Source organism: Sceloporus undulatus, chromosome 2 (assembly GCF_019175285.1).
Source record: "Sceloporus undulatus isolate JIND9_A2432 ecotype Alabama chromosome 2, SceUnd_v1.1, whole genome shotgun sequence".
Classification (NCBI taxonomy): domain Eukaryota; kingdom Metazoa; phylum Chordata; class Lepidosauria; order Squamata; family Phrynosomatidae; genus Sceloporus; species Sceloporus undulatus.
In genome coordinates this window covers 229,461,662-229,473,883 of record NC_056523.1, presented here as the reverse complement: position 1 = coordinate 229,473,883, position 12,222 = coordinate 229,461,662, and the positions used below count along the sequence as shown (strand labels likewise).

Sequence of the window (12,222 nt, the reverse complement as noted above, 5' to 3'; positions counted from 1 at the left end):
GTTATTTTTATTTTTCTAGTTGTTTATGTCACAACTATTGCCATTACATCCAGTAATATATGGGAATTACGATTTACAAGTAATGTTAGTACAAAAAACATTACTAAGGGATTCTGTATGGTATGGTATGGGAGGAACTCAACATGGGGTATGACACCAAGAGTGACCACACCGGGTAATGCCAACCCTATTGTTACATGGGCCATGGGTCCTTTGAGGAGTACCCCAATACTTTGCTATCAGAAATATAATGAAATACATAGGTTGTGTGACACACACACACCCCAAATGTGGAAGCCATGGGCCTAGGTGGAAAATTCCAGGCAAGGCTGGCAGGATAGGAATCCAGCCTGATTGAACCCTGATGAGATATGGAGACCTGGGACAAAGGAAGTGGCCAAGAAGCTCCAGAGCCTTGGCAATACTGTGCATTACACCCATTTGTCTTGGTAATGGCCCATCTATCAGCCCTCTCTGTTTGGTTTCTGCTTATTGTTCCAGCCAGGAAAAACAATGCTAAAGCCATTTCCCAACCATTTGCACTTGGGATTAGCCTCAAGATGAAAATGTAAATACTGGTCCATTGGCTTCAGTCTTGGGCTCAGCCAGTTGGCAGACAGAGTCTCTGCCAGTCAGTCTGGCTAAATTCCTCTGCAGGCTTGCCCAAACCCCCTGTGCCATGGAAGCTGCAGAGTCCTACATTTCATCAAGGACACCCAACCACTGAAGACCTGATCATCACAGGTAACTATGAGGAGAGCCTCACTGCTGTTCTGTTCCTCTTTGAACCCCTTGATTCCTTTAGCCTTGGTGATGCAGTGGTTAAATGCCTGTACTGCAGCCACTTACTCACAAACCACAAGGTTGCGAGTTCAATCCCAGCCAAGAGGTTCAGGGTTGATTCAGTCTGGCATCCTTCCATAGTTCACTAAAATGAGTATCCAGTTTGTTGGTGGCAATGTAAACCGCTTAGAGACTGTTTAGGCAGTATGAAGCGGTATATAAATGAAGCTGTTATTGCTATAGCCTCTCCAGTGTGTATATGATTGTGTGTGTGTTGATTATCTTTTGCCTTTTAATGCCTGTGAATATAATTATTGTTGTTGTTTGCAAACCTGCCCCTAGTTCTGTGAATCTAGATCTGGTGTAGCGGATAAAAGATCCTGTGGGCTGTCTATCCCGAACCCCTACCTTTGAGTTAAATACAGATTCCCCAGAGTAATTGGTTTTTGGAGTGTCCTCCAGAGGACACATCCTCCATAGTGGGTAACACTAGAGACCTCACTGCCCACATCTTGCTTCTCTTCCCCCCCTTGCAAACAACTTTTGAAGGCTCACAACAACAATAGGATATTCTAGTCAATAACCAAGCTGTGGTGTTTTACACTAGCTGAAGTTTCTGAGCCATTGTCAAGGACTTTTTCCCCCCAACTTTAGGTGATCCCAAGGCAAACTTATCATGGGATTTTCTTGGCCCCAAGGCAAATCTATCCCAGGGTTTTCTTGGCCGCAAGGCAAAGCTATCACAAGGTTTTCCAGATTTGTTCAGATAAGGTTTGCCACTGCTTTCCCCTGAGAGGCTGAGAGAAGGTGACTTGTCCAAGGTTTCTATGGCTGACCACTAGAGTCATAGCTCAGACCACTTACATTGTTATAGTACAGTGATGGCGAACCTATGGCATGCGTGCCAGAGATGGCACTCAGAGTCCTCTCTGTGGGCACATGTGCCATAGCCCCAGAACAGAGTTTGTTACTAGAAAGCCAGAGGGACATGGCACTTTGCAATAAATAAGTGGGTTTTGGGTTGCAGGTTGGGCACTCGGCCTCAAAAGGTTCACCATCACTGTTATAGTATATGTGATCGTCTCTGAGCATCTTGTCTGGATATAGCATCAATCAGTGCAGAGTGCTCAGCAATGAGAGGATTCATGGTTTTACTAATATATGACTCCATTTGCTTGGGGTGGCCCTATAAATTGATTTGAAACTCTTTAAACATTTTCCCTTGTGTACGTTTTGGTTTCTGATATTCAATGCAAAAAAAAAATGTCTGGGAAAAATAAAGTGACACTGAAAACCTTTGTCATTACTGGGTTGTGAGTAAACGTGCCGACGTTATTGATTTCAACTAGGGTGTATATGAATGTGTCTTGGCCTATGACTTATTTTCTTCTTTCTTTCTTTCTTTCTTTCTAATGAACAGGAGCTCTATTGCCTTCCACTGGTTAACTGTGTGATTTATTTCCAACAGGTCATTTATTCAGTGGCGGCAACCAAAGGTAAGAAAGATTGGGGGTTTTTGCATTACACTCCCTGTGAAATGTAAAAAGCTATTCTGTTACAATTGTTAGGAGACTAAAGATCTGATCTGAAGTAAAACCAGGAAGTCACTTTCAAATTTAACCAAATATATCTGATATTTGTCCTTGAAAATGTTCGGTTGTCTATAGGACTTTTATTCCAGGCTGGTTTTGGCTTTGTGCCTTTTCCTGGATCAAACTACACAAAATATGAACCATACAGACAACTTTCTTTTCTTTTACTCCCAAGTAATTGGATGGATGGATAACTGGCCAAATAATTGGTCTGGATGAGAAATACTACATGCAGATGAGGAACATTTCAATCTTAACACCACAACCTTTGTAACTTGTTATCTAAATTCTGAACTTTCATAAATTTAGACATTCATCGGCACATGCTCTAATATATTTGGAGATCACTGATCCATGACTGCTTAGAACAAGAGCCTCCTGTTCAGAGACTAGAGCACTTGCTATCCTTATCAGGACAAATTAAATGGAATTCGCCTTTCTGTATTGTTTTCAAACATCTTCTTTGTTAAGTTTGTTAAGGGCAACCTGTTCAACCTGAGAGCGTGTAATGAAAATTTCTCTTTCTGTGGACTTATTCAGAGCAGGGCTGACACAGACAGTGAAACACCAAATTTGGTTTTAAACACTATGCGTGTAACATTTATTAAATCACAAAAATAATACAAACATGATTATCAAGAGCTCTTTCATTTACTCACACACTCATACAATACTCACACACACTTTCCTTCTGCCGAACATTGATCAGTTGTTCTCGAAGGCTGGGGATGACACTGTTGCCGCCCGGTTGATGCCAACAAACTGGGGATGAAAACCAAGGGTCTTTATACTTCTCTCCGGCTTTCGGTTGCTGAAGTCTTGCAATATTGCAGCCCATTACTTAACTTCTGTCGGGAGGAGACAGGCTGTTCAAAGCACTCCATGCTGTTCCAAGTAGCTTGTTCTGTTCAAAGCAGTCCATTGTCCTGTCATTTCCTCTTCATTGCGACTCTGGAGAAAAAGCACTTTCCCGGTCACAGTTCGACACACCTGAACAGCACCCAGCTTCAGCTTTCACATTCCTCAGCCTTTCCTCATCTTGGTTGCCAAATCTCTCCTTCACATCAATACTCTGCGCGGAACCATCTTGTTTGGTTCTTTGGCTTGTTTTAAAACCCCATTCCTTGGTTCTTTGGTTCTTCAGCTCTAGGTTTAAGTCAGAACTCACTCATTCGTCTTACAATCTATGGACTTTACACTTTGTAAACTGCTTAGGGAGTGCTTAAGTGCATTGATAAGCGGTATAGAAATATACTTGCTAGTCCTATATTGCTATCACACGGGGAGTTTGCCAGAAAAAGACAGGATTAAAAAGGCATTTTCCTGGCAAAGTCCCAAGATAGCACCAACAATTTTCAGATGACATTGTGATTACAGAGGATTTATCCTGGGAAAAACCAGGGAATAACCAGCAGCAAATCATTCACAGGGAAATCCTGTGAATGATTTGTTGCTGGTTATTCCCAGGATAAATTCTCTGTAATCGTGATGTGTCTGAAAATTTTTACCATGATCTTGGGACTTTGCTGGGAAAATGCCTTTTTAATCCTGTCTTAAATCCCACCAAACTCCCGATGTGATAAAGTTCTATGGGAACGTATTGTTTTCCATAGATGTATTCCATAGATGTATTTCCATAGAGTAGAATAGACTATTAATTTTTCCCAATTTTCCCATGTTTTTGTCTTGCTGTTATCACTTTTCAAGTTTTATTTAAGCATTTTTAAAGCAGGTGGTTCATAGATTTTGATAAAGAAATAATAAAGAATGGGTTATGTGTTAATAGAGGCTTCAACGCCCATCTTTTGTAGGGCAAGTGTTTTTCTTCCTCCTGTTTCTGGTTTGTTTTCTGTTTAAAGATAATAAGTGGCTAAGAGGAAAATTTAAACTTTCTTTATCTAATGATGCTTCCTTATCTAATGATTACAATAGTGATGGTGATAATAGTAATAATAGATGTGGGGGATTGATGAGGGTTTTTTGTGTGTGATGTGCCTTATTTGTACCCATTGACTACGACCATTTTTCACTTTCCTGGAAACTTGTTGTGCACTGATGGCTTATGGACTAGCATCAGTCCACACACCACTTCTAGACTTCTAGATTAATACTGCTGCCTCAGTCCAAATGTTTTGGGACGAGTCAGTTCCAGTAAGTACCATTCTGAACATTTAAGGAGAGAATGAGAAAATCCTTTCTATTACGTTTTAATAAAAATTCCAAGTACTAGGACAGGATAACTGTTGTACATTAAGAAAACAAACATAGGTGGGATACAGACCGCCCCTTTGGGGTGGCCTGCACCTGCTCCTTTCCCCGACGAATCGGGGCCTGAGCTGCCACAGAGGCAGCCCCGGGGCCCCGATCTGCCACTTTTCCAGGCCTTGGGGAAGCGGCAAAACGCTATTTCCCCGTGGCCTGGAAAGGGGTGTCCTTGGGGCTTCATGCTCCAAGGACACCCCAATAGCAGCGGGGAGAGAGAGAAAGGGGCCGCTCGGCCCTTTTCTCTCCAGTATCGCTGGCGCAGCCATGTAAAGGCCGTGCCAGCAATATGCAGCATGAAAAGAGCTCTGTTTTGGAGCTCCTTTCAGTGCTGCTGAAAGGGCGCTGCAAGTGCCCTTCAGTGGTGCCAAGACATAACGGCTGTGCCGCACCGTTTGGACACAACGCAGATGTAATGTCAAAATGGGGGCGCTGCATACGCCATTGTGTACAGCACCATAACAACCATGAAGGATTTGCATAAATCCAATGTAGATGACAAGGAAATTGAAATAGTTAAAGATTTCTCATACCTTCCATCAATCATTAATCAAAACAGGGAAATGCAGTCAAGAAATCAGAAGAAAAGTATGAGTGGGAAGGGAAGGGCAGCTATGTAGTAACTAGACAAGATCTTTAAGTGCAAAGATATATAACTGAACACTGAAGTTCGGATCGTCAATGCTATTGTATTTCCCAGCATCACATAATGGATGTGAGAGCTGGAGAGTGAAGAAAGCTGACAGAAAGAAAATCAACCCATTTGAGACATGGTGCTGGAGAAGAGTGCTGAGGATACTGTGGACAGCCAAAAATACAAACAAATGGATCCTGGAACAGATTAAGGCTGAACACTCCCTGGAAGCCATGATGACTGAACTGACACTGTTATACTTTGGCCACATTATGAGAACGCAGAACTCATTAGACACAACAGTAATGCTGGGGAAGGTGGAGGGAAGCAGAAAGAGAGGAAGACCATATGCCAGATGGATAGACTCAGTCAAGGAGACCACAGACCTGAGCCAGAATGGGGTCTTGGAGCTGTCATTCACAGGGTCGCCATGAGTCAAGCTGACTCGAGGGCAGTTAACAACAATCAACATCAAAATGACTTTGTGATTTTGTCTTATGGCACAGCTAGACATGACAAAAACATTCATGCACTGGAGTATTTAAAATAAAGTGGCCCAGTTCAAAGGGAAGGAATAATTTTTCCATAGAGTCTTTTTCCTCATTTGCATTCCCTTGGCCTCAGGTGGGAATCATGCCGTCCTCCAGTTGTTGCTGAACTGCAACTTCCAGCATTCTTCCCCAAGGGCTAGGCTGGCTAAAGCTGATAAGAGATGCAGTCTGGCACAATCTGAAGGGCTCCACAGTTAACACCTAAGAACAACACATGGGCTGGTCTAAGGCTCCTTAGGAGGACACAGAGAGGTATATATTTAGTCCCATGGAGCCAACACTTCAAGAGAGTAGTGGCACAGGAGACAAGCAGTTAAAACCCTTTCCTGCCTTCTCAAGCATCATGGTCCTGATCCACCCTCAACTTGTAACATATTTACATACTCAATGCTAATACCACCTCTGTATAAAATTCATTGGGCAAATGTATTACAGTCCAACAGTACTGCTGTCCAGTTTTTGGCAACTACTGCAATGTGTTTGTGAGAGCTAAGGTACTCGGTAACTATTCATATAAGGATACTGTATATCAATTGCGCCTCTGCGAAAGAGAAACATGTTTGAGTTCCCACAATATTTTTGGGGTGTTTTGTTCAAGGAGAGGGGCCCAAATTCACATTTATGTATTTCTTTTACTTATTTCTTACTTAGAAAAAATGTGTCTTCAGAAGTGAACATTTTGTGTGGTTGCTGAAAAAATATAACAATATATATAATAGAATGAAGATGGTCAAGTCTGAAAGGTTGTCCCATTTCTGCTTAAGGTGGGAAATGGAAGCAGAGGATTTCTTGGAGACCTTCAATCCCTCAGGAGAGCCAGAGGTTACCTATCTTCTGTATGAAATCCAGTGGGGGAACAGTCGCAGGGTATGGAGAAACTGGTGTAGAAGCATCCATCCTGAACATGCTGAAATGATCTTTTTGGAAAATGAGGAGATACACGACCGGCCACACATCCCATGCAATATCACTTGGTTCCTCACATGGACCCCTTGTGGTGCATGTGCCCATGATATAATTGAGTTCTTGGATGAACGTCCTAATGTGACCCTGGACATACGAGCTTCACAGTTGTACCGGCCTCATGACCGGCGCAATCGGAGAGGCCTCAGATACCTAGCTGAGGAAGGAGTTCAGATATCTATCATGGATCTCTCTGGTAAGTTAGGAGCCCTCAATTATAATCAGTGAATGGATTAGGAACTAGGCAGTGGATATGGTAATATTTCTTGTTTTTAATAAAAGCCCTCCAACATCTAAATGCTGTACACATATTCAACTGTGAGGCAGAATCTACCTCCAATCTTACACTCTAATGTAGAAGTCGGAATTGAATGGCCAGATTTTGTTGAACTGCAACTCCAGCATTTCTTGCCAGCACAGCCTATGATGAAGAATGCTCTGAGTTGGCAGTCCAACAACATCTGAATGGTCACACAATTCCTACCTCTGGTTTAAAGAAATGAAAAGTAAGGTGGAAGAATAAGATATAGAGGGGTAGCAAGATAATTTATTCATTTATTTAATGCTGTTACATGCTTTTGAGTTGACTTGGATGTATGGCAACCTATCCTAGGGATTTGGGGCGAGATTTCTTCAGAAGATGTTTGCCATTTCCTTCTTCTGAGTCAGAGAGTATGTAACTTGTTCAACTTTGCCTAGGGGGTTTCCATGGGTGAGAAAAGTTCTGAATCCTGGTCTCCACAACGCCTAGCATAACACTCAAACCATTACATCATGATGGCTCTCCATTTATTTCTTAACTACATTTATATCCTGCCTTTCTTCCAGTGAGCACAAGGCAGTGTGCCTGGCTCTCTTCATCCCCCCTTTTTTTATCCTTACAGCAGTAAAATAGGTCAGGTTGAGAGAGTGTGACTACCTCAAGGTCACCCAGGATTTCAAGACTCAGTAGAGCTTTGAACCTGAATCTCCCAAGTCCCAGTTCAACACTGTAACCCCTACACTAGTTCTTGTGGGACTGGTGTACATAGCAGCGCCCATTGCACAAATTTGCTACGATGATTTGCGAGGCTGTCCTTCTGCACTTACTTCCTTGATCTTGATTTCATACAACATGCAGGTCCTGTCATCTGAAAAAGCTGCAGACCTTCCTCTTGGCTTCTCAGAAATTACATACACTTTGAAAAAAGCCAAAGGCAGCCACATTGCTTCATAAGAATAATGTCAAGATCCATTGACCATATTAGGCAACACCAATCAAGATGTCACAAATCAGTGAACACAAAACAGTCGTTTTCTGTAACCTTAATCAGATTGTATTTTAAGACATGCCTCCAACCTTCCTGCACTTCAGAGGGCAATTTTGACATCTTTTGCAGGGGGGAGTAGCCTACAGTGGATCTTTGGTTTCTGCTGGGTTTGCGTTCCAGAACCCCTTGTGGATACCAAAATCCATGGATCCTCAAGCTCCTTTAAATACAGTGGATAATAAAATGGTGTCCCATATATAAAATGGGCAAAACAAAGTTTGCTTTTCAGAATTTACCATATATACTTGACTATAAATCGGCCTCATGTATAAGTCAAGGGCAGGTTTTGAGGTCAAAATTATGGGTTTTTACATGACCCTGGATAAGTCGAGGGTGAAATTTAGGGGCATTTAATGAATGATTTAAAGGATGAAGCAAATCTGTGTGTATGGAGGGCTGGCTGTATTTTGGCCAAAGAGAGTCATATTTTTTTAACCGGGAAGTAACTGGAAGGCACTTTTGGGGAAGGGCTATCCTTAGTCTAAAACAAGTCATAAGGTTGGTTTGGGGTTGTCGTGTGCCTTCAAGTAATTTCTAATTTATGGCAACTGAAGGCATTAGACTGAGGGATAAAATGTGGGAAATTGCTTCGCACATCTCCCTTTAGTTTTTTTATTGGATGAAAAATATGGGGACATTGGGAAGCTGCTATGGGGCCCCTGGGAGAGCTACATGCAGCCCATGTCACACACTATTCCATCCCCTCTGATTTAGCCCCATGTTGTGTTTGATGCTGGTTCTTTTTCTCTTTGTTTTCATTGTGGAAATAGAAAGGTCTATGCTGCGTTCACTTTTAAACTTCAGCAAGGTTTATTTGGCCTTTATGATTTATTAGGCCTTTCTGTTGAGACAGAGGCCACTCTGAGCCTCTTCTTTCCTAAGCACACTCTCACACTGTTAGAATCTTTGTTTTCTGCAGATTATGACTATTGCTGGGACACGTTTGTGGATCACCAGGGGGAAATGGTACAGTGGGATTTTTCTGATGAGATATGGTTTAATTCCCAGCGGCTTCAATCAATCCTCAAGTAAGTGGCGATTCTGAAAGACTAGTGAAATGCAAAATGAACAGGGTGGTGGATGTAAGGGTAACTGCAGGCATTTAAATGGTGGAGCTTGTTTGACATGCAAAAGGCTGTATATTTTCCAGTTCTGTTGGAGGGGGCAAAGGACATTTCAGTTTGTGCTGCACACCAACATACACAGCATGTTCATGTGTTCATGTGCACCCCACCTGTGAGATCATTGCAAGCAGAGAGAAACAATTGCTCATTATACTAGTAAAATAATTTTTGCTTTGACACTTACATTGTTTGGAGGCTGTGACTTTGTTAGACCCCCATAGCCAAGATACCTAGCTGCAGGAGTCAGTTTTAAGATTAATTGTATTATTTTTATTGGTGTAGTTTATATGTATTTTATTATTGATGTATGGGTTTTAACGGACTATAATCCCGCCTCGATCCATCTGGAAGAGGCGGGAACACATAAATAAATTATTATTATTGCTTGCAAGCTGTGACCACTATTCTATTGTCTCCCAGTTCTCTCTTCCACTGAGAACTTGGCCTAGTCCTGCCCATTGTTTAAGAGAAAACTGCATACTGATGCTGGTAACCTTTATTCTGAAGAGAAAGAGGTCTTGCAAGACTCTGAACCACCTTATGCTCCCCAGAGAATCATCTCCTAATGCTCTACTGCAGGGGCTGTTCAATATTCACTACAAACCTGAGGAGTAGGAGGGCATGCTTCTTCTACTCCCAACAATTTTAGCCTAGGTATGTTAGACTGAGAAATAATCCCTCTTTTGTAGCGCAAGGGCATGGCAAATCTCTCCAAAGGAAGAGAATAATATTGTGTGTGTGTGTCCCTATTAGTGATGCCTGGACTACACTCACTTTGGGAATTTGGAGACCGCTAGGTTTTTGTTCCAGTTTCCCTGTCCTTTGGCCCAACATACTGCCATTCTGCCCACTGTTATGCCATGGCATTTGTTATTTCTTTTCCCCCTATTGCTGCTCTTACAAATATCTTATTTCAGCCTCATCTCTCTCTCTCTCTTTCCACAGCCCTTTCTGAATTGTCCAAGGCTTCTATGGACAACCACACTCGCAGCAACTCATTGTGATTTCCTTCTACCTGCATAATCTTCTGATAACTGTCTTGACTCAATGGACAGATTCCCTACACAGATATATACTTTGTGTGGTTGCAAATGTAGTTCAATAAATCACTGTTTTATGGATTTTGGATGTTATTGTACTTTGCTACATGGTCAGGGTGGCTGCCCCTTGATATGTTTTCTCCCATAATGTTCTAGTCCATTTTCCCACCCCTTCTTCTTTCCCAAAGATGGGGACAAGGTGTGAAGGAGCAAAGGTGTGATGGTAGATCATTCCAGCAGATGCTGTAGCTGCTGCAGTTCCACATGATGGTTTGCATGGCATGGAGGGCTGGTGCAACTATAACTCCTGTGGCCAAAACCAAAAGAAGCCAGCCGGAAAATGTGGCTGAAAATATGGCCAGATGAATGAGGGAAAGCAGGACTGCATGATGAGTCCAGGATGTCACCAGTATGGGAGGGAATCAAAAGCAGTGCACATTCATGTTATAGTGAGACACATCCCTCCTCAAAGCAAATGAAAACTCAACAAATTGAATTGTTACCTGCATTACATTAGGATGCTAATGACATAATGTTGCTAATTAGACAAGTGCACAAGAATATGTCTTGGTTATTTTGGATGTTTTGGTGTCTCATGTGAATACAGAATTAAAATGCAAGAACAGGGTTGTATAACCAGGCACAGTTAGCATTACACTCTGTTGTTCTTCTGTGCCTTCAAGTCATTACCAACCTAGGGTGAACCCATCATTGAGTTTTCTTGGCAAGATTTGTTCAGAGGGCCTTTGCCTTTGCCTTCCCCCGAGGCTGAGAGAATGTGATTTGTCCAAGGTCACCCAGTGAGTTTCATGGCTGAGCAAGGAACTGAACTCTGGTCTCCCTGTTGCGGTCCAACAAACAGTTGGTGGGCATGGGTTGAGGACGCAATTTCATTGGGGCTACTACCTACTGGGAGGATGCCTTTAACACAGCCTTAGAGGATCATAGAATTGTAGATTGGAAGAGACGCGCGGCCATCCAGTCCAACCCCCTGCCATGCAGAAATCCAAATCAAAGCGTGCCCAACAGATGGCCATCCAACCTCTGCTTAAAGACCTCCAAGAAGGAGACTCCACTACACTCCAAGGGAGTTTGTTCCACTGTCGAACAGCCCTTATTATCGGGATGTTCCTTCTAATGTTGAGGTGGAATCTCTTCCTGCAGCTTGGATCCATTGTTCCTGGTCCTGTTCTCTGGAGCAGCAGAAAACAAGCTTGTTCCCTCCTCAATGTGACACCCCTTCAAATATTTAAACAGGGCTATCATATCACCTCTTAATCTTTTCTCCAGGCTAAACATCCCCAGCTCCCTCAGTCGTTCCTCATAGGGCATGGTTTCCAGACCCTTCACCATTTTAGTCACCCTCCTTTGGACACACTCCAGTTTCTCAATGTCCTTTTTGAATTGCGGTGCCCAGAACTGGACACAATATTCCAGGTGGGGCCTGACCAAAGCAGAATACAGTGGCACTATTACTTCCCTTGATCTAGACACTATACTTCTATTGATGCAGCCTAAAATCGCATTGGCCTTTTTAGCTGTCACATTGCACTGTTGACTCATGTTCATCTTGTGGTTAGGCCAAGGTTAAAAATTCATCCAAAATCCAAAAGTTTTTTAACACCTTTGCCTGCTGAAGAAGCCAGTGGAGCTCTGAAAGCTTTCAACATGAATAATGTGCATTTTGAGCCCTGGTTGCTCCGTGGTTAAATGCCAGTACTGCAACCACAACATTGTAAGTGTGATCCCAGGCAGGGCTCCAGGGTCCACTCTGCCTTCCATCCTTTCATAGGTTGGTAAAATGTTTGTTGGGGGCAATTGGCTTACAGATTGTAAACCGCTTAGGGAGTGCTAGTTCACTAATAAGCAGTACAGAAATGTACTTGCTATTGCTATTGCTATTTTGGTGGCCCAATAAAGGCATCCCTGATTATTTTGTTATTATTTTGGATGATACTGTACT

General features: G+C 42.6%; 1 protein-coding gene across 2 annotated transcripts; it reads left to right on the top strand.

Annotated features, from left to right (window-relative positions):
* The first annotated feature begins 2,111 nt into the window (after positions 1–2,111).
* Positions 2,112–10,340, top strand: LOC121922921 (C->U-editing enzyme APOBEC-1-like). 2 transcript variants are annotated; one of them, XM_042452869.1, is made up of 4 exons: positions 2,112–2,279; positions 6,587–6,981; positions 9,015–9,123; positions 10,165–10,340. In XM_042452869.1, exons 2-4 carry the CDS (start codon positions 6,594–6,596, stop codon positions 10,172–10,174), a joined length of 507 nt encoding a protein of 168 aa, XP_042308803.1. In that variant the 5' UTR covers positions 2,112–2,279; positions 6,587–6,593; the 3' UTR covers positions 10,175–10,340. The 2 variants fall into 2 exon arrangements, with proteins under 2 accessions (XP_042308803.1, XP_042308802.1); XM_042452868.1 differs by lacking the exon at positions 2,112–2,279 and having other exon boundaries at positions 6,534–6,981.
* Positions 10,341–12,222: the final 1,882 nt, after the last annotated feature.